Source organism: Cotesia typhae, unplaced genomic scaffold, assembly GCF_013202065.1.
Source record: "Cotesia typhae breed Kobodo isofemale line unplaced genomic scaffold, CoteBio_Ctyphae contig_4, whole genome shotgun sequence".
NCBI lineage: Eukaryota > Metazoa > Arthropoda > Insecta > Hymenoptera > Braconidae > Cotesia > Cotesia typhae.
This window is the reverse complement of record NW_027423748.1, coordinates 326,845-350,858: the sequence shown is the minus strand read 5'-3', so window position 1 is coordinate 350,858 and position 24,014 is coordinate 326,845. Positions and strand designations below refer to the sequence as shown.

Below are 24,014 nucleotides of genomic sequence, written 5' to 3'. Positions count from 1 at the left end.
CAACGATACGATTATTCTTTTAACATAACCTTCATTTTAACAGAATAAAGTAGAGATGATCTCTTTTTACCGATAGACGACAGTTTAAAAATTATCGGCTGAGGATATTTTTCTGCACACTTCAATAGTGCAGTTGTGATTTTTAGTACAAAAAAATTGAACAAATATGAAACAAAAACATAATTATCACTTAATTTAAAAAAAAAAAAAAATTTTGGAAGATAACGACTTAAAATTTTCGAAAGATACATTATTTTTCAACTTCTGAAGTTTCACGAGTAAGCTAAAAAATTTGGCCGAAAAGTTAAAAAAAAATAAACTAAATTGTAAAAAAACTTTTTTTTTAAACAGTAAAAAAAATTAGAAGCAATAGCGATCACATCCTGAAATATGCGGCGATCACTGCGGAATTAGTTGAAGTTTTTTTAGAAAAAAAAAAAAAAAAAAAAAAAAATGGTCCAACTTTGAGAAAATCACGGTTTTTTCAAAAAAACTAAAATATTTCATATATCTGGGATTCTGAAAATTTTTTCATATTTTTTTCCAAAAACTACATTTAAAAACAAAAATTTTGAAAAAAAAAAGTTCCCAAACGGTCAATTTTTGAAAAAGTTCTAGCATTTTCAAAAAAAAAGAGCGGTTTTTTTCGAAAATTCGTAACTTTTTTTGAGTTTGGAAAAAAAATTTTTAAAAATTCTGAAAAATGTCTTTCGGGGGGTAGAAAAAGATAGAAAATTTTTAGCGAAATCGAAAGAGGTCAGGTAATAAATTTGTCGATTTGGCATGGAATGACCCATATGGTAAGTGTGAATGAGCTTCACAGTGTGCAATAGACTCATCGAAAATAATTGATTTTTTTATATCTAAGATTTCCGCCATGGTATCACACAAGCTAGACAACAAAAATTTATTTTTATCTTGTGAATTTTCCACGTAATTTTAGTCCTAGACTTTTTAGGAACTCTGCGTTTTGACGTGTCAACACTTTCAGAGCTCGATGATGACTGATAATCTTTGGACATCCTGCAATCCTTTTATACCCGTTACCAGTCTTTGTCTCATATACGATACCCATTACAGACTTTTTATATGCAGTCTTATCGTTATAGTCTCGCCACGGAAATTTGCTATTCTCCCGTCCTGATCAACAATGCGGAGCCTCAAATTGTGTATTGCTCGTACGGCGACTGGTAGGTAAATGATGTTTGTTGGCACTTCCACTATCTTATATCCTGCTGGAACCCTCGGGAAAAATTCATGGATTGTGTGATTCTTCTCACCATTGATGTACGATCCAGTAGTTATATTGCACTCGACTCTTAGAGCATTGATTTGCAATATTTTGACAGGTAAATCAGATTTATGTGCTGTCTTAGGTTCAAGTACGCGGTTGGTAAATCCAAGTAATGATCCAATGGAATCTTCAGGCTCAAAATTTATATATTGATCACATCTTATTTCACTTCTCAACTCATTGTTGTTTGCTTTTAAAGTGAAACTTAGTTCAGGTAATGTCTTGTTTATATAAGTTTCAATATCTTTAATTTCATAACTCCCTGTTGGTATAGTTATTTCTTGAAATCTTTTGATTGTACTTCTTTTGGATCTTTTTGATGACACATAAAATTTATTAGCACCAACATCAATATTTGGTATTGAATTAAATGTCAGGAGCTTAACGAGTCCAAGTACATAATTTTTTGTTGGTGATAGCTCAATCGGCGGAAAATAATTTGCCTCCAGTATGGAGGAGTTTCCGGATAGTGTCAAGGTGAATGACTCTGCCATGACTGACGCTTGTTGTCCCGACTCACTTCAATTTATAGTTGTCCAGCCAGGAATTTTAAGCACAAATGTCCACATATGATTGTATCAAAGTCTTGATATCTTTTATGATTGTACTTTACGCTACCTACATCGAGATATTTCATCAAGTCTTGTGGAGGTTGTAGATTACCAAAACTGTCAAAGTAAATTACTTGATTATGATTCTTCTTGTATGCAACCCAGTGAGTTCCAAGTCCAAGTTTATCATCTCAATTTATTATTGCTGATTCGTTTGTCTTTGGTCCAGATTTTGGTAAATCATTTCTCATAAAAACTCCTCGAAAATTTGGAATTTTAAGCAGCTTGGCATACTTTAATAAGTCGATGTTAGTCAGTGCTCGATGTGGTAGCTCTACTGGTTTTTGACTTCTTGCAGCAAGCTCCTTCTGGGTATGGTTTCAGATAAAGTCCCATACCACTGCGGTAAGGTTTGAGGTATAATCCTCTACCTACAGCTATTTCCTCCATCTTCAAGTTGTGACGTTTCTTTTCAGCTAATTGATTTTTGGCTGCGCTGGCATCGTTCACAGCTTTTGCAACACCTGCAGCTCCACCTGTTAGAGCACCAACCGCTGATAACCCTGCAAACAGGGGAATCAAGAATGGAAGTACTCCACCAATCTTTGATGGAACTGGTAGAATACGAGGCAATCGAACGTTTTTCTTCCCACCAACTTTCTTGACAGCTTTGCGGGCAACTCCAAGAGCTGTTTTAACTGGATCTCCACCAGGCTGCATGGACTTTTTAGCTTCATCAACAATCTGTCTCAGAGCAACATCCTTCTTCTTGGTTGTCTTTCTTTTGACTGTCTTACGCTTCATTGTTTTTCTTTTAATTGTCTTACGCTTTGTAATAGGTTTTTCTTTTTTAAGACCCATACCGAAACGTCTTTTCAACTTCATGATTTTATTCACACTCCAAGCAGCAGCTTTTTCACCAATAGCAGCGTCTCTTGCTTGAAATCGTTGCCACGCTTTCTCAGCAAGGATTTTATCAGCCTCGTGACGGGCTTCTAAATTTTCACGATTTTTCGAGTAAGCTATATCATGTTCCTTACACGCAGCGTCCAGAGGATTTATGCCTGGATCACCTCGAGCTAACCTCTTAGCTAACTTTGTTCCCGGACCACAATACTGATATCCTGGTATGTGAAGTTCAAGTGGAAGCTTATTGATTATGTTGTTGAATAAACCTTCACCATGTCTGCTCTCAGACATGTCACATGAAAGACTGACTCGCTTATCTATATAAGCCGGTATATATACCTCTTGAGCTCAGAATACAATCAGCAGTCATGGATAGCAAACCAAGAGCTCAGTTGCCAGTTATCAATTTTGATCAAATTGTTCAAGGAACCGGTGCGAAACTCAAACGACACGGTGCTTTACTTCCCAACAGTATCCGTGCAGTGTTTTGCGGACCATCAAACTGTGGAAAGACCAACGCTCTACTATCCCTTATTGTACATCCAAACGGTTTGAGGTTTGAGAATATATATCGTTACTCAAAGTCTCTTAACCAACCAAAGTATCAGTTCCTGGAGACGCTGCTTAAACAGATTGATGGTATTGGATTCTTCACATTCAGTGAACATGAAGCTGTAATCAAGCCTGAAGATGCTAAACCTAACTCCCTGATGATATTTGATGATGTTGCTTGTGAAAAACAAGATCACATCAAGGCTTTTTTCTGCATGGGTCGACACAAGGATGTAGACAGCTTTTATCTCTGTCAAACTTATACACGAATACCGAAGCATCTGATTAGAGATAATGCAAACTTTCTAGTGCTATTCCGTCAAGATGAAATGAATCTGAAGCATATTTATAATGATCATGTCAATACAGACATGTCGTACAACTCATTCAGAGATTTATGCTCGGCATGTTGGAATAAATATGGGTTTGTGGTAATAGATAAAGACAGTGAATTGAACAGTGGTAGGTATCGCAAAGGATTCGACCGCTTCATTAGTATAAATTGAGGTACTTTAGAGTGTGATAGTCATACATGCTGTAGACGTTAACCTGTCAACATGAAGCCTGAAGAAATATCAAAGCAGAAAGATATTCTGCATCAGATATCTCAAGCCAGTGATGCCATCCGACGGAAGCACAAGATTTTGAAGTTGGGTAAAGATACAGCTGAGAAAGCTATGAAGGAAATGTTCAAGCCTATTGTGACACCACTCCAGAGTATAGTTGAATCTTCAAAGTTGAAAGGGGAAAATATTAAAAAGAAGAAAAACCACAGGTTGAAAAACAAGAAGAGGTTGAAAAATCTTTATATGATGATCCAGAAGTATACAACAGTTTAATAACAGATGATGAAAGTTCATTTGAGAATACAGCACTTGCTATTACTCAGCCACCACCATCAACAAGTACTCCAGCTCGTAGAAATCCTCTTCTCACTAATTATCTACAATGTTTAAGTAAAAACATAAAGATAATGATATGAGATATGGTGTACGCAGAAAACGCGGTGAAATGCATATGGGTGATTCACCTATTTCATTTGCAAATGATACAATAACTGTCAAAGAAAAAAATTATCCAATAACTCCTGGGTTGTTGGAATTATTATTTAGAAAATCACCAGAGGATGCACTCATCACCCCAGATGATAAGAAAAAGTACTTGGACATAATTCAACATACCAACGCTCATAGGAAAAATTATGACCCAAATCGTACTATTTATGAAGATACAACAATCAAGTTCAATAAATACATTGCTGATTTTATCACCAAGTTCGGTAAAGGGTTACCAAAATATATGATTGCAAGAAAACAGAGATTACCAATGGACTATGTTTACTGGGATGATCCAAATGAACTAGTTGATCGTTTGCGACTACTTATGGCATCTCAAGCTGCTGGAAATCCAAGTCACACGAATGAAATCATATCAATTATTGAAGAGCTTAGGGAGGCTGGAGTTATATATTAAAAGCTTCTGAAAAATTAAATCATTCACACGCTGACAGTCAAAGTGTTCATGACCATGAGCATCGATATATTTGGAAGTCCACTGGACAATAACTTAGGTCAACGAGGGCCAGCTGGTAGAGGTTTCAATGTAACTTCTGATGGAAACTATAACATTGAGAATAAAAGGCTGTGCAATCTCGGTAATCCTTCAAATGAACATGATGCGGCGACAGTGCAGTTTGTACTGAGACAGATGTCTGAACTGAATAAAAGTATAGACAGTGAACAGAAAGACTCACATTTACACTCTGAAATAGTAATATTGAAAGCTGCTGTGGGAAATTTGCAGACGACTATTGAGGAAGTTAAAGCAGTACTTTCCTCTCACCAAAATAATATCAAATATCTCACTGAGAAACTCAATGAACGACAAAAAGACAGTGATAGCTAATGAGCTTCACAAACCAGCTCGCAGGAACTATAAACGTCATGTTGACATCCGAGGTCTCGATGAGACTTGGCAAGCTGACTTGGTTGAGATGATTCCATATGCGACAGTCAATAAAGGACACAAGTATCTGCTTACAATCATAGATATATTTTCTAAATATGCCTGGGCAGTTCCAATTAAATCAAAAGGTGGTGTAGATGTCACTAGTGCTATGAAGTCTGTACTCCAGCAAGGTCGTGTTCCTAAGAATCTCCATGTTGATCAGGGTAAAGAGTTTTACAACAAAGAATTCAAAGATCTGATGAAGCAGCACAAGATAAATCTTTACTCAACATTCAGCAATCTCAAAGCATCCATATGTGAACGTTTCAATAGAACACTCAAGAATAAAATGTGGCGAGAATTTACAGCTCGTGGCAGCTACAAGTGGACTGATATACTTGATGACTTGGTGAATACTTACAACAACACCAAACACAGTACCATCAAAATGAAACCTGTTGATGTTACCGCTGCTCAGGAGAAACAACTATTGGAAAATATATATCAACCACTGAAAACCAAATCGAAGCAGAAGTTCAAAGTTGGAGACAAAGTCCGAATCAGCAAGTACAAGCATGTTTTTGACAAAGGATACACGCCAAACTGGACAACCGAGATTTTTACCATCAAGTCGGTGCAGAACACGAATCCAACGACGTACAAGCTCGTGGACTATCAGGATCAACCAATTGAAGGCGGATTTTACAACGAAGAACTCAGCAAAGTCAAATATCCAGATGTATATCTTGTTGAAAAAGTAATTAGAAAACGTGGAAATAAATACTATGTTAAATGGCTAGGTTTTGAGACTAAGCATAATAGTTGGATAAATAAATCTAATATGTAAAACACAAATTATATATTGTTTTTATTTACAAACCTTAAAACTATATTTACATTGTTTTTTAATATTACAAAACTTTTTGCTTCTTATTATCATTATTATTATCTTGCACAATCTTTCTTTTCTTAAAAACTAGTGGCCCCTTGTAACCCCATGGTAGGGTATCAGTGCTAGCCTCAATAAGTTGACGTTTATCATCACCCCAACTGAGAGCAAGTTTCTCCTGCTTTATTGTGTGTACTTGATGATTTTTACTTTTTATCATGTACTGCTCTTTTCTTAATAATACGTTTTCAAACAGACATCGTTTGAAGTCATCAAACGTGATTGTCTTTAAGGTAGATCCTCCGATACCCTTTGCCCGTTTCTTGATCCTATCTCTTTCCTTCTCAGGATTGTGAATCTCGAAGGCGTAGAGCTTGGCTCTGAGACCCACAAACTCGGACATGATTTTTCCATTGTTCTCATCCTTCATAAGCCCCAGGACCTTTTTTGTTTGCTAACGGCATGTTGAAGACATTTTGGGGTGGGTAGTCAGAGGTATCAAACCTTGAGATATCACGTTTGATGTCTTCGTATACGTTCGGTACATTAAATTGGTAAATAAGACTATCTGTATCGGTATACAATAATTTAGATGTCGATTCATAATTTTTCATTACATAATTATAATGGAAATCGTAGATAAAAGTCTTGGATAAGTCTAAGATACTAAAGCCTACATAGATTGGCTTGTTAAAAACAACTCTAGCTTTTTTCATTTCAATTATGACTATATCCTCATCAAATACAGTTACGCTGTGGAAGGTTGGCTTACAAATCAGGTCTGATACCTGATAACGCCCCGCCCACTTTGTTGTTAACCAAACTTCTTTGTATTTACGAACATTCTCCATTGTCTTTCCGAAAACCGCGTTGTTCATCAACTTGTAAAAATTTTTCTCAAAATCATTTTTCGCTATTTTTCGACAATCAGTATTTTTATCAATGTATGATTTGAGCCAGTCTGATTGTTCAAATTTCAAGACTCTGTGTATTTTCTTAAGTTCTAAGCCTAAATCTAAACATTGTTTCAAATTCTTATAATGTATTACATAATTAGTCTTATCATACAGAGTTGTTGTTAATTTTTGTTGTTTGCTGCCAGGTGGTATAAAATGTTCAGGGCAGAGAGGCAAATCTTTGTGTAGATCATGTAATTTCTCAGGATAGTGTAGGTCTACTTCAAGGATGTAGCCTACACTTTCATCATCATTGAAAAACTGATCTACATTATCTACATTTTCAACCCATTCAAATTTACCCTGGGGTAAAGACATACTCATCGCTGCGCCATACAAATTATTTACATCGTAGTACATCAGGTATGTTTCGGGGTTGTTTGAATCAAAATCTTTGCCCATATACCGGTTGTTAGCTTCAGCATGTCTATTAGCACACATCGATACCCCACCACGAATACCCTTTTCAATGAAAAGAAGTATCTCAGGATCAGTTAACAGTTCAAGTTCTACTTCAGTATGCTTCAACATTGCAGAGTTTGAAAGACCTGGTGCTGTATAAAAATGTATGGCATCAAGATTGTATGTTTTGAAACAACTCAATCTAAAATTTTCAAACACGTCAGCTAAAAGAAGTACATCTGTTTTCAAATATAAATCTGAGTATTCACCGAGAGTACTAATATCAAACTCATTCCAAACTACTTGAGCAAATGCATAATCATTATCAGAAATGGTAGAGTTGGTTAATTTTGAAAAAAATGAATCCTGATCAGGCAGCTGTTTTTCATCAAGTCTATCAATATTATCAATGTACTCATATGGGAATACACCCTTACGTGTTGCTAATTTGAATTTATCAGGGTCTGGGTAGTGTAATTGTGTAATTTTCTTGTCACTATCATCAAGGTATGAAGCTAATTTCTCTAAACTGGAAGCCATGAATCTAAATGAATCAATAAATCTTAAAGAGACTGAAGTATTTTTAACTGATTTTGTAAAAGAAATGTAACGCTCTTTATTGATCGGTAGTAATGAAATTTCACCTTCAAATACTGTAGCTAAGGATTTAATTATAAAGTGTGAGTCATAGCCGGATAAATTATGAAAGACAATGGGGATAATGGTAGATTTCTGATAATTAACGTTACATGATTTATGAGCAGCGTTTCTATAGTTCCCGGTGAAGTGACAATGATCATAAACTTTATCATTAGGAGATGTTATAGGTTTTTCACAGATATGACAAACAGTTGCCTGATTATGCCTATCTTGTTGTTCTTTGGTAAGAGGTTTCATTTTGATGGGATTCTTTAAAATTTTTTCAAAGTCAATAGCTAATGATTCTAATTGTTTAACAAACCAGTTGATACAATCTGGAGAACGGTTCAATTCAAATTTAGACAATGTATTGTCATAGCTACAATGTACATAGTAAGCAATACTGTGTGGAACATGCTTGTGAACTTTTTTGACATCATCTCCTGGGGTTCGAGTATGCATTCAAGATCTGCATAGACTACAAACGGTACAGGATCTTTAGATTTGAAATCTTTGAATTTCAAAACTCGGTTTTTTTCGTTCGGAAAGTCCATGCGGACTTTGTTAGATTTGAAACAATCAGATATATGTTCTTTATAACTTTTTTGATGCTTAAAATGATTCAAGCAACGATCGCAAAAGTACAATTTATGTTTACCTTTAGTTATTTGTTTAGTAATTAATCCGGAAAGATTATGTATCCATGCAAAGTGATAGACTGACTCAATATGATCTAAATTATCTGTATAATTTACACTTTTTTTAATCATCAATAAATGAATTGCAGGTATTTTTGATTCAGAGTTACTTAAATATAATGGAATAATAACACTTTTCTCAGACTTTTTACTCGTAAATTCCGACTCTATACTGTATACGTTAATGCTAAGATTATTCATTTTTTCAAATTTCGGAATGTCATTAAGTTTAATTGGAAATTCTATACCTTCATAGTTCAATCTGATGCTAAAGTGTTGATATTCTTCAGGTAGTTCTGGATTGAGAACAGGTGGATGTAACGCAGCATTGACGCACCATAGGAAGCAGAACTCATCCTTATTTTGGATGTTTGTAACCGCATTCTTCTTGACAATATCCTTTGGTAATCTAACGAAGGTGGAGTTTCCAACTTGGGTTGGTGCGAATCTTGACATAGTCACCATCAAGCTGTTCGGTCCAAGCAGACTCCATCCAGAACCCTCATGTTCAAAATCTTCGATTCTTTGTAGTAATTTGTCGTAGACATGTTGACTAAACCAATCCTGAAGAGATGTGGCAGGGAGAATCTCGCGACTTTTGGTGACAAAAGATTTTCGTTCTTCTATGTCTTGTTGATGTTTCCGGAATGTGCAAAAGAGTTCAACATTCACTTTCAACCCTGCCAGATCTCTCAAGACACTCTGCACCTTATTGATGACGATGTCCCGTGAGGCCTGGAGAAATGATGCTGGATCTTTGTGATGCTGGTTGATAATACATCCAGTCTGGATGTTACCAGCGAAAGCGTTTTCCAAGTCCCGCCATTTGACTCCTTGGTTAAGATCTCCACCAACAACTAGGTTACCGAGTCTGGAGAACTGATCGGCAAACCAGTTGAGTTGGTTGATGTGTGCTTGAACACTTCGTCTCACTTGAATTGATGTTCCAGGATCGAGTAATATAGTGTTGACGTACTGGATAGTTTCATTGCACACCCTTAAACACCTTTGACGATGATTATCAGTGAGCTGCTCTCCTAACAGATCAGCATATGAGACAGCAATAGTGTCCACCAAGTTTTTGAGAGCCTCAATGAGGTTAGGTGGAGCCATCTTGGGAAGACGCACACTTCACTACTATCTGTTTACACAATATTGAAGGTTATGCACACTGTTTATAGGTTATATACACTGTTTATAGGTTATGTACACTTTTATAGGTTATATACACTGTTTGTAGGTTATATACACTGTTTATAGGTTATGTTCACAATAGTTTATACACACACTGAATTTACACGATAGTTTTTGGTACACTGGACTACAGTTTATGCACACAATAGTTTTTGCACACTGGACTATACTCGCGTACTTCACAACACTAAACTTCACTATATTTTATATAACACTGAATACTGTTTAATCATGAGAGATGTACTTCGTTTTTTATGAAGTACGCTCTCAGCGAGCTGCTTATATAGGCAGAAAATACTGCGTAGTTACCCCCACTCCTCTACCTCAAAACCGGTTTGATGACGTCATCTACTGCGCAGTAAGAAAATTCTAGAACAGAATGAGTCATCTACTGCGCAGTTAGAAAATTCTAGAACAGAATGAGTCATCTGGTTCGTGGAAATTTCCCCCACCCCTTTCACAAAACAAGTCTAAACCTGTCTGATGACGTCATCTACTACGCAGTTAGAAATAGAACAAAGAAAACTACGCAGTTACGCGACCTTGAACAGGCTTAAACCTAAGGTTGACAAAAACCTCACCAGATGGTGTATCTTCTCGCATGTACTCGTCATACATGCAGTTTGAATATATAAACCTTTTCAGATTATGAACAATAAAATGCACCTGTGATCTAAGCAACTATAGTTGATGGTTAGATCACAGGTGCATTTTTTAACAAAATGGTGAATTCACAATTCAAAATGGCGGATAACAGCCACCAGATGGCGGAAATCAGATTCAAAATGGTGGATAGCAGCCATCAGATAGTAGATAGCAACCACCAGATGTCGGATAGCAGCCACCAGATGGCGGATTCAAATGACGGATTAACAATTCAAAATGGCAGATAAATTTTAAAAATGGCGGGAAAATGGCGGACAGTAAGATGGCGGCGGAATTCACCACCAGCGCCACCTGCAAAACCTCGACCATATCCTCAAACGGTCGGTAAAACAGGTCGCCCATACCCACAGACGATACCCGCCACGAACCTACAGTCGGTTATACAGATCCCTTAGTATGGACACGAACCCACAAATCTGTTTTACCGGCGGAGTCAGACCCCCTGTTTACCTACTGCTGTTCGAGGGATTTTAAGTAGAGGTAAATATTATCAAATCTGAATCCATTCGGATGTATAATGATGGATAACAAAGCATTAGTCTTTCCACAGTTTGATGGACCACAAAATACAGCACGTACACTGTTGGGTAACAGAGAACCGTGTCTTTTAACTTTTTTCAATCCAGTACCTTGAACTATTTGATCAAAATTGGTCACTGGTAATTTAGCTGGTTGATGTTGGAACTTCATGTTTACAACTCGCAGCAGTATCGTCAACTCTTTAATTTTTACTATAAGTATAGGCTTTTATACGATTTTTTTATTAGTCATTATGCTACTGTGATGGAGCATAGACGTGTCAAAGGTAAAGGTTTAGTTAATAGAATTATTAATAAACTACCGTTTGAATTACATATACCTGGCTATCAATACTGTGGACCTGGCACAAAATTAGCTAAAAGATTAGCTCGTGGTGATCCTGGTATTAATCAATTGGATACAGCGGGCAAAGAACACGATATAGCTTACTCGAATAATCGTGAAAACTTAGAAGCACGTCACGAGGCTGATAAAGTACTTGCTGAAAAAGCGTGGCAAAGAGTTCAATCAAAAGACGCTGGTATTGGTGAAAAAGCAGCCACTTGGAGTGTAAATAAAATTATGAAGCTAAAGAGACGATTTGGAATGGGTTTGAAGAGCAAGTAGAAGAAGAAGAAGACTGGTGTTACAAAAAGAAAATCAAACGTGAAAAGTATTGGTAAAAAGAAAAAGATGAATAAGAAGGTTGCACTGAGAAAAATTGTAGGAGAGGCAAAAAAATCTATGACAGTTGGTGGTGATTCAATTAAAACGGCAATGATTGGCGCATGTCAGGCTGTTAAAAAATCAGGTGGAAAAAAAATATTAGACTCCCACGTATTTTGCCAGTACCAGTTAAAACTCAAATTTTATTGTTGATGAGATAATTTTTTTATATATAGAGATATTAAGCGCAAAGTTTTTATTCAAAAATTAAATAAAAGCAATAGATAGTAATATTTTAAAATAAAAAAATATATTCATGAAACTTACATTTACGGAAGTACCATCAGAATCATTATCTACTACTTCTGGATCAATATCATCATTTTTCAGATCTTCCAGCACCTAGAAAAGCAATAAATAATAAGAAATAAAAACATACATTGATGCTGATGTTTAATTTTGCTTAAAAAAAATAAACTATTCTACTGAATAATAAACGTTTCTATAATATATTCTTCTATGGTTTTAGAAATAAAATATATAAAAAATTGATTAACGCTCTATAGATAATGAGTTTTAGTTTATGAAGTCTACAAAAAATTTATATGTTGTTATTTGATTTTCGTAAATAAAATAAAATAAAACAATATGAAAAGTTTTCAGCTATGAGATAAATAATAAACAATGAATTTTTATATATTTAATGTTTTTTTAAGTTTTATTGTAAATGAGAAAAGTTTTTAAATTTTTTGAGATATTAAGCTCAAAGTTTTGATGAAAAAATTGAAACAATTCAATCGATAGTAATAATTGAAAATAAAAAAGTAATTTATGTAACTTACTCTTTCGATATCTTCAGAATTATCATCATGTTTTTCTCCTTCATCACAATCATTATTTTCCGGCACCTAAAAAAGCAATAACTATTCGTTATTAATAAGAAATAAAAACATTCTTTGATAGTGACATTAAATTTTATTGCAAAAAAAATTATATTTTTCCATGAAATGATAAACATTTTCAAAATATAGAATCAAAGCAATAGATAAAAATTGAATCAATACAATACACACTAATAACTAACAATAAAAAAATAACTTACTTCCGTCATTTTTTCAATATTATTATTATCTCCAGTTACCTGCTGAAGATAATAATTTTCAGATTCTAAAACATTGGCGTTTTTCATAGCTGCATGTGAAGTTTGGAAAATGAATGAGGCATATGGAATGTAGCAGTCTCATAAAAATTAAAAGCAATATTAAAATGTACTTTGATATTCACATTTTGTTTCATTTCATCTGAAACTACTTTTTTACTTAGAATAATAAATATTTTTACAATGCATAGTGTTCAATTATTTTACTGATGAAAAGACTAAGAAATTATTAGTTAGTTTGTTATGCAGGTTACAAATTTGGATTTTATCCTTCGGAAAATGATTGTAAATGTAGCTATTAAATTGTATAAAACAAAATCGAAAAGAAAAATGAAAATTTTGCGTCTGACGTTCTAAATACATAAATAATAAATTTATTTCATTTCAATTTATCTCGAATTTTACTTTAAATTATAAAAGTTTATAATTTTTTGAGTCAAGTTAATAATTTGGACGAACTAACTGAAATGACGTAGTAAAAAAAATCGAATATTTTAAAGTAATTTATTACAACTTACTTCTTTTACTGGCTTTTCAGAAATATCAGACATTGCAGGAACTGCATGACGCTGGTTTTCCGGTGGGTGTATTACTGTACCAGCTCTTGCAGATGTAACCTTAGTCTGAAAAGTCAAAAAATTAATTAATGCATATCTATAAATATATTTTCGATTTAAAAAAAATTTGGTATAATATTTACTGTAAAATCATGTACTTTAAGTAACTTAACATTTCTACAGTTAATCAAAAAATCATAAATCTCTTTCTTTAATTCCATTGAAATATTGTTGAAGATAACGAAAAAATTTGGCAAGTTTAAGCTCTTAAAATATATGTTAAAAACTGCTTAGTTGTAGCTCTCTATTAATCATTTACATAATACGGGAAACAATTTTTTCTAACTGTTAAATTTTACAGCTCATTCGCATAATTATAAATGGATTATAATAAAAAATTACATAAATTAATATTTATGAAAATAGAATAATAACAATATCAAGAAGTACTTCTAAATATTAAACATCATAAAAAACAACATAAGAATTTTCTTAACGTTAAATATATTTAATAAATACATTATAGAAAAGAAATACTTTTTACTTACGGTTGTTGAGGGAGCTGTCTTCTTGTTTACTTTGGAACCAATTGATGGACTGTAATTTGGTAACTTTTCAATGATAATGCGTTTAGTCACATTATTCATTTTTTTGAGATCATTGTAATCATCTATCAATCATAATTAAAAAAAATTAATTTACTAATTTTCATAAACCGTGAGTTAAAATTATAATGTGGTAATATAAGTCAAGAGTAGAATTACCGGCAGTATCTACTATGTAAAAAGCCCCAATGCCAATTTTCAGATTCCCGCCTCTGACAAAGCATTTGCTTTCGGGAAGATATTCATTTAATTTAACTTTTTCAAAACTTCCTTCTTTATTTACTTGATGAACATAGATCGTTGGAACAATGCAATATTGCGATTGATTCATATTACTCAAGAGACAATATAACGCCATTTCAATAATGGATTTCAATCTGAAATTAAATACAGGATTGTATTAACAACTAATACGTAAAAAATGTCTATCCAATTTTTTTTTTTTTTTTTATTGTTAATAAAAGAATTAAAATTTTTTATGTACGTTCAGAAAATACTATTTTAAAGTATTGAAAGATTTAAAAATTCAATTCGAGAAATTTTTTTTAACGTAAGGTAAAATATAAACACTGTCTTGAAATTGAATCGTACATTGTCATTTTTTTTATTTCTATTCATCGTGAGGAAAAAAATATGTTGAAAACAGTTAACGTCTAACAATCCTGAGATTTATTAAGAAATTCATGTAATATTTAATTAAAAGTTAAAAAAAAACTTGCGCTTGTAGTTCATAAAATTTTTATACATAAAAAAATATTTTGTAATCTCATGTTGATTGATTTCAGTATCATGTAAAAAAATTTTTTTAAATATAATCAAGTACATATTTAAAAATTTTATTATTATAGAAAATCCAAAAATGGACACAACTGATAAACTTGCATTAATTATTTAACTACGTAAAAATTATTATTTCAAGAAAACATCCGTTCTTTGATACTACTTTTTTTTCAAAAGACTTGATAAAAAATATTCTTTTTTTTATAGAAGTAAACATATATAGTTGTTTTTTAAGTTCATAACTTACATACTGTCTTTCAAAGAATCGACAAAAGAATATTAAAAACCCGATGTGATCGGATTACACGCTTTTCTATGTATATAAATTCGTTGCCACTTGTTGTTATTAGTCGTGCCGGCACATGGGATGATAAATGGCTATCTACGCACGCGCAGGTTTCTGGTGCACCCTGATGTGTGATCATTTGTCGCATCCCGTGTCATAACGTCAAGTGTTAACAGCCACACTCTTGCGACATATACACATATACATACACACACACACACACACTTAGATATATATATAAAGTATGTCATGAAGCAGCGTGGTATGTATACACTGTGTTCTGTATTTGTATACAGTATCCGTATACTATGAAAACTAATATATTTTAGAATACATGGAAATATCTGATGTGTCGCGACAAGTGATATACATTCAAAGTTATTTATGTCAGCAGTGATAGTCGTTTCTTACATTCAGCTACTTTGATAAATTTTGAAAATGAAAATTGAACATCTATACTTTAATCGACATTACGTTACAAAATAATATCTTGGAGTTTTTTTTAAATACGATATTCAAATATTTGGTCCTAATTCGAATCAAAAGTAAGTAACCTAACTTTCGTTTTATAAAAGTCAGTAAATTTATTTTTAATATAAATGTAATTTTTTATTTATATAGATTATATTCAATGATGAGAAAATTAAGCAACTCTCGAACAGCAGTGTATAAGAGAAATAAAAAAAATATTATAAATTTTTTAAAGGCGTTTCCAATGGGAAAAAATTTAGCTATTCCTCAATGTTCTACTACGCAGGTGAGTTAAAACAATTAAAGCTATATATGTAAATTTATTAAAATTTTTTTGAATATCAAAATATAACCTAATTCTCAAAATATTTACCCTCAAAAATATAACCTAGCCTTTTATTAAAATTCATTTTATAGAAAGTTTATTTTTGTGTAATGTTTATTTTATTTAATTTTTTTAATTAAAAATGGATTTTTTTTAAATTTATTTTTTTGTAAAAAACACAAAATTTTAGTTTCCAAAACTTATTTCAATTCTCACTACAATAGAATTTTTCAAGATATATAGATAGTCCTGAAAACCAAAAAAAAATATTTTGATTAAAATTCGTCATTTTAAGTTTTCAAATTTCAAATTTAGTCTTTCTCACAGACATTTTTAATCCTATAATGATCAACGAATGATGATAATACTATTAACATCGTAAAAGTTAAGAACTAATTAGGTTTAAAAATATATGAAAAAAAAAAATGAAATAAAATAGTGAGAAATAATGTATACTTTTAGTTTGCAATATACTTTGTTCTTTCTGGACTGTTATTGCAAATATTAATATACCAATGTTCTCAAAGCCTGTTGGCTTTTTTACGTATCTCACCTGAACTGATAGTCGAATTTTAGGAAAACTAATAAATTTAATTTTAATTACTTATCAGACACAGTTAAAAACTGTTGTTTGTAGTTTAAAAAATCGCGTAATTAATTTTTTTATTTCAGATATAATATTAACAAATATTTGCCTAAAATTGAATAACATAAATTTTAACTAACAATACAAATACTAATTAAATACTAATAAAATAAAAAAAAAAAAAAACTTAAATAGAATCATGTAATTCTGATTTATTTTTTTTTATATTAAATATCAGAAACATTGGAAATATTTTTAAAGATCATTACAAGTTAATAAAATTAAAAACCATGACTGTAATGTCATAAATTTACTAGGAAAATGAACAAAATTGATAAAAATATATTTAAATAAAGAAGAATCATATAAATTTTGTAAATAAATAAAAAGTCATTCAAACAAAAAAAATAACCGACAGTTCAGAACGAACAGAATTGAAGATAAATTATAAAAAAAAAATTTCTTTAAGTTTTCAGAAACTCAAATTCACAGATATCTAAAATAAAAAATTTATCAATTTTCTGATCGATACTTACAATTGTCAATTTTTTAAGATTTAACAGGTTGACAACTATTTTTTTTTTCAATTAAGTAAATATTCAAATGTCATATCATTGACGGTTCCAAACTTAGTTTATTTTTCTATCTTTAAATATTCATATTCAATTTCGTTCATTTTTAGATTTATTTTAGGTTTACATTAAAGACTTGTTTTGTATTCATAAATTTTCATCCGTCCTTTATAAAAGATTTCTAACTTTTGTCATATTTAATTTTTTTAATAATAATTTCCATCGTTTAGTACAATTATAGTTATTTACTTTTAGAGGAATATTTATTTAATTAATATTTATAAAAAAAAATTAAGGTCTTCATTTCTGTAATAATATTAGGGGAGGAGGGTGTCAATTGAACTAAAAAAAGTTTAGCAATTTTTGATTATTGTAATTAAAACTAGATAATAAATTTTTTTTTTTTTTTGGAAATGGTAGTTTATTATGTCCACTATTATTCTGCTATTATTGGACGATACTCAAAAAAATTAAATCGTTATATTATTTCACTTTCTACCAAAAAGAAAAAAAGATAAAATTCGATGCAGCATCAATAATATTCGTCAATTAGTATTGTACATTCTAAATAACTACCCCATGTATTATTGCACATAAATCAAAATAATTACTTCCATTCCGTTAAAGTAACTCAGTATATGTTGAAAAATAAAAATGCACACAATTTTCAATAGGTATACATAGTTAGTAAATATTTTAGTAACGAACAATTTTAAATAAAGTAAAAAAATATGATGCTGTAAAATCCTAAAACAATTTGTAATAGATTCTTATACGTATTATAAAGTTTTTCTTCTTAATGAATTATTACGACTATTTTTTTATGACCTTAGAAAGTAAAACGGCGTACCATATCATGTGTTAAATAAAAATGTAACGTCAAATTAGGTTAAAGATGCATATCTTAGACTTTGTAAGAGTTTTATAACCGCTAAACAGTATTAGACAAACAGCACTTAGTATCCGTATTTATTAATTACAAAGCTACTTTTTTCCGTCAAACGAGAAATAAATTCCATTTTTATTGATACTTAATTGATTTCAGATGATCAGCTTGACGGAAAACGCACATATGGATCTAGACCATCCTATCATCGATGCTGATCATATTGATAACAACGATATTGATGTCAACATTAGTATAGTCGCCAATAATGATAATGGTGAAGACAACGATGACAACGATGCTGATAACTTTGAAGATGATAGTGATAATGACATTGCTGAAGATGAGAATGCTGAAGATGATGATGATGATGATCATGATGATGATGATGATGATGGTGATGGTGACAATAATAATGAAAACGGTAATGTTGAAAATAATAGTTCATATTGTAGTTTTAAAAATTTACCCAATGCGAACGTTCAGTTGGCTGCTAAACGTAACATGACTGCAAAAGACCTTATTCTTTCTGCAATTGCTATGTCAGCACGTCATCGACTATCGTACGATGCAACAATAGATTATTTAAAGTGGTTAAAACTTATATACCATCATAATTCCATTCCAACTAGTAAAGAAGAGCTTTGGAACTGTCTAGCTCGCAATGACAATTTATTGGAGTATCACCACTATTGTAAAAAGTGTCAAGATTATTTGGGATTGAAAAATTCAAGAACAAAAAATTTACCAAAACAGTGTAGATGTGGTGCTTGTTATCCTGATGATGAAGAAGAGTTGAATTTGAGTTACTTCATATACATCAAACTAAGGTCACAAATAGAAGAACTGCTGTCATTACCGAATATATGTACTTCTTTGAAATATAGATTCTGGCGAAAAAAAAAGATCCTGATAATTTTGAAGACATTTATGATGGTGATGAATACAAATTGTTGAGTGCACCGGGAAAGTTCTTGGAAGATTGGTACAATTTTTCTTTCACAATCAACACCGATGGATGCAAAGTTGCTAATTCATCAAATGCAAGTGCATGGCCGATTTATGCTGAAATCAACGAATTACCACCGCATATGAGGAAAAAACACATGCTGCTTGCAGCAATATATGTAGATGAAGAACATCCCATCATGAATAATTTCTTTAGGCCGTTTACTGATGAAATGAAAGATCTTTTTTCAACGGGTGTAAAGTGGCAGCCTTTGGAGACATTAGAACTGACGTCCAGATTTGTTATAACAACGTGCAGCTTAGATGCTCCAGCTCGAGCAGCAGTAGCTTGTGTTAAGGAGTTCAATGGAACATTTGGATGCTTATACTGCTATGCAAAGGGTAAAAGTCTCGGTCCTGGAAAATTTGTTTATCCTCTTTATCAGGGTTTCAAAAGACTACGAACAGATGAAGAGCTACGTCGGGATATGATAAAAGCATGCACAGAAAAAAAAATAGTAAATGGAGTAAAAAATATCTCATCACTAGCGGTCTTGCCATTGTTTAACATTACAAAGGGTGTTGTTATAGAGGCCATGCATGCGGTATTTCTTGGTGTAGAAAAGGATCATACAAAATTATTTTTAACCGAAAATAAATCTCCATACTACGTTGGGAGCTCTGATAATCAAAAAATTATAAATAAGAATTTACTGAAAATCAAACCTCCATAATGTCGCTCACGAAAACCTCGACCAATATCATCGTACTTAAAATGGAAAGCAACGGAATGGAGAAACTGGCTTGATTATGCGCCAATTTGTTTATATAAAATATTGCCAACGAAGTATGTTAATCATTTTGCACTTTTATCCGAATCTATCCATATTGTGAATAGTGACAGTATAGCCTCAGTTGACTTGGATCATTATGAAGTTTTATTGAAACAGTATGTGACACTTTTTCAAGATTACTTTGGCGTTCAGAAAATGACTTCGAACATTCATTTAATGACGCACCTAGTGCAAGTTGTACGAGATTGGGGTCCAATATGGTGTCATGAGGCGTTTGTATTTGAGGCATGGAACAAGAGAATAATGGATTTTATTACTAGTCCTCATGCCCGGATTGATCAAGTAGCAAATCGTTTCTTGATGTATAAATTTATCACAACCTCTTTGTACGATGAAGATATTTCTGTAGAAATTAACTCGAAAATTAATTGCGAAGCTGTTAAAAATATCCATTGATAATGATCGTGGTGACATAAGAAATCGTGTGATAGGATTAGGAAAGTGCATTACAAGATTACCATCAGAAAATGAACGTGTAGCTCTAGAAACTGTTGGATATGCGCCTTTGGATATAAGATATTACAAAAGAATGACATTAAACCGAGTGAGATATGAATGCATTAACAAGAAAAATAAAAAAATTTGTAACTCAACAGTATTTTGTGGTAATAATATATTTGGTAGCATCACTGCAATAGTAAACTTTGATCATAATAATGAGGTAATTGGTGAAATTCTTATTAAGAGAATGAGACAAATAGAGCAAGCATTCAACACCAAATATATTAATGTAGTAGCGATATCTGATGAATTAATATTCATAAAAGAATCAGACCTTATAAAACCAGCAGTCCAAATTACCACGTTCAACAAACTGTATGTTATAAAACAACCAAATAGTTGGGAAACCGATTAATAAATCTAAGTTTATCTAATGTGCACCATATCAAAAATAATTGAACTCCGAATAGTTTTGATTGTTGACAAATGATTTTAATAGTTTTCGGTATAATATATCACAATTTAAAGTCAATTAATAAAATTTAATGTCATAATATATTTGGCACAATTTTCATAGTGTATACCATTTTTATTAAAAAATCAATTATTTGAAATTGTTTGTAATGAATCCGGTGAAACTATAGTAATATTCCTCTAAATTAAAATACATGATAGTCTTGAAGTTAGTCAAAGGTCGAAACTCACAAAAATCGGGCCGCGATTCATTATTGGTTCAAATTTAGGCGCGCGCGTAGTGCGCTATTCAAATTTCTAGTATGATATTAATTTGTAATGATATATTGAAATATTTTCAATAGGAGCTTTTAATGCAAAAACTATAAAGAATAGTGATATTATTACAGATATTCAGTCATTTTTTGTATAAATGTACAATTTTTCTTCTAAAAAATATAAAAAAGTTTATTTTTACATATATAATCTAGTTCTAAAAATTCAATCAATATATACATATATTACTATAATAAAAGGTAATTTATAACTGTTATCACTGTTATAATGAACAGAATTGAACTTATTAATAAATTTTCACTAACATTAATATACTGAAGAAATTATTATTTTCTGGAAGACAATTGAGATTAAAAATTCTACATATAACTCTGTAAAAAAGTGAATAAATATTTATTTTTCTACATATATGGCGATATATTCATTTTCGTATATGCTAACTATGGTTTTTTGTATTAATTTAACATTTAAAACTTTCTGCTGTTTTTACATCAACGTTGCTAAAAGAAGTATCTTTGCTTCTGATATAGATAATACAAAAAAAAATAATTTCAGCTGTTCTAATACAGCTTTTATTTTGAATTAGATATTATAATATAAAAAAGCTGATTATTTGTCAAAGCAAAAAAAATCCCAGCATCAATTCGTCAAAAAATTCTTTTAAATAGTGAGTTAATTCTTGTAATACTGCATGTAACGATATGCTTCCAATATTCAATTCTATATTTAAAATAACCGCATTAGTAGAATGTTCGAATGCTTCAATAAATAGTAAGAAAGTTGACTGAAAGAAAATTACTTGTAATAGTTTCTTTTTTTTTTAATTTCTAAAAGCTTATTAATTAATAACTTTAGATACAGTTTAAATCTATCTGAAAATATGGGAAACACTTACTCGTACAATTATATTTATTAATTCGAGTATATTTATAAGTTGAGTATTTTTTTTTAAAAAAAACCATGGTTATTAATCAAATAAACGAAATAGAAATTTTAACAAATATGAATTCAATCATTCATAGAGTATCTAAAAAAAAAATTTTGTGACCACGTAGATTTTGCCATTCTTATCTGCAGATATTTATAAAATGAGCCCTGTAAATTGGGCAAGTTATAAAATTTGCCGATTATAAGCCTCAGAACTTTTGAACGGGTTGTCTGAATCAGTCTGAAATGTCAAGAAAACTAAATTTATGTGAGCCTATTCAGAGACCGTAAACTGCAATTTGATCAGCCGACTTGTTCAAAAGATATGAATATGTTTAAATGTCCGGTTTTATCATTCGCTAAATTTACAATCGACCGAGTTTATAAACTCCGTGGACAGAAATTGCTAAGTTGACGAGGCCATATATTGTATGTTTTTAACAACTTTTCAAATGACTGAATTCATATTTGGCAAAATTTACATTTCATCCATTTTAAATTATCTAAATTTTTAAATTTGGCTTATTGTATAAACAGCATAATTTGTGATTTTCAAAATTTGGTACTTATCTTCGGTCAAATTTACTATGGGTTACTTTTAATTAAGCTCAAACATATACTAGAAATAATAAACGCGATTGTAATTTTTAGTATGCATGTATCAATCTAATGGTATGAATTCACTAAAAATACTGTCAAATTACCTAAATTTTTATTAATTTCTATTTCAGAAAAATGATTTGTTCACTAAGAGCTTTGTTGACATCCGCATAAATTATACTCTACAGATATCCCACAATATTCTAAATATTTAATTATGTCATTCTGCAAACACTCTAATTTTATTCTGAATTCACTCTGAATTCATTCTAAATATGCTCTAAAAACACTCTAATTTTATTCTATATTCACTCCAGATTCACTCTGAAAATACTCTAATTTTTCTCTGGATTCATTCTAGATTCACTCTGATCTACACTGAATTCAGTCTGAAATCACTTTGATTTAATTCTAAAAAAAAGAGCACAAAATCACTCTGAAAATACTCTGAATTCAGTCTGTTTCTACTCAGACTCTGAATTCAGAGTGTTTTCAGAATGAGTTGAAGGTTGCAAGGGTTGATATATGCATTGCAGATGGGCACTTGAAATGTATAAATTTAACGTTATCAATTGAATAATGACGCATTTTCGTTAAATCTATGATCACAACAGATGAATCATCAATTAATTTTTCAAGCCATTCTTTCTTTTGTTCACCTTCAACGTAGAGATAGCTCAAATTCCTCTTTAAGATGTTAAAAATTTCCGCAAGTACATTATACACAGTTTTACCAACGTCCCAACTAATTCCATGACGAAGTCCATTACAGTCGAGATTTTGCTTAATAACAGATGCACTAGTAATCATCATTGGAGGTTTAAATAAATGGTAGTCACACTCATAAATACCATTGAATTGATATTCATTAGTAATCTCAGTGACACAAAATTCTTTTACTGTGAATGAACCGTTAGGCATAATATAACCGGTAAAATCAATTAAGTATTCCATATTTCACTCTTTTTTATATATTGGTTAATTAAAAAATTATAACTTTACAGTCCTTTACTGGACTATCCTCACCATCTTTAGGATGTTTAAAGGTTAACAATAATAAGTTTTTTACTTGAAAGAAATCTACTTTAACTTTTCTATTAGTATAAGTAAATTCTTTCTTCTCTACTATAACTATACCCTGAGGAGTATTACTCTAAGTTACACTGTCACTGGATGAAACACTGACTTCATCGAACTCGATTTGCGCTGAATGATCACATGAACCATTATTGCATGAACCAACATTGCATGAGTGAAATCTAAAAAAAAAATATAAATTCTTAGAAACAAAATACATAAATTTTAGTATAAATAATGATTTAAAAATTACCTCAATCGTTTACGATTCATTGTAGAGTTACTGTTGAAAGAAACGTAATTCAAGC

General features: G+C 31.5%; 1 protein-coding gene across 1 annotated transcript; it reads right to left on the bottom strand.

Annotated features, from left to right (window-relative positions):
* Positions 1 to 11,982: 11,982 nt before the first annotated feature.
* Positions 11,983 to 15,357, bottom strand: LOC141527366 (uncharacterized). Its single transcript, XM_074242793.1, has 7 exons — positions 15,231 to 15,357; positions 14,363 to 14,580; positions 14,147 to 14,268; positions 13,560 to 13,664; positions 12,725 to 12,790; positions 12,210 to 12,284; positions 11,983 to 12,012 (listed from the first exon to the last, which is right to left on the bottom strand). Exons 2-7 carry the CDS (start codon positions 14,559 to 14,561, stop codon positions 11,983 to 11,985), a joined length of 597 nt encoding a protein of 198 aa, XP_074098894.1. The 5' UTR covers positions 14,562 to 14,580; positions 15,231 to 15,357.
* Positions 15,358 to 24,014: the final 8,657 nt, after the last annotated feature.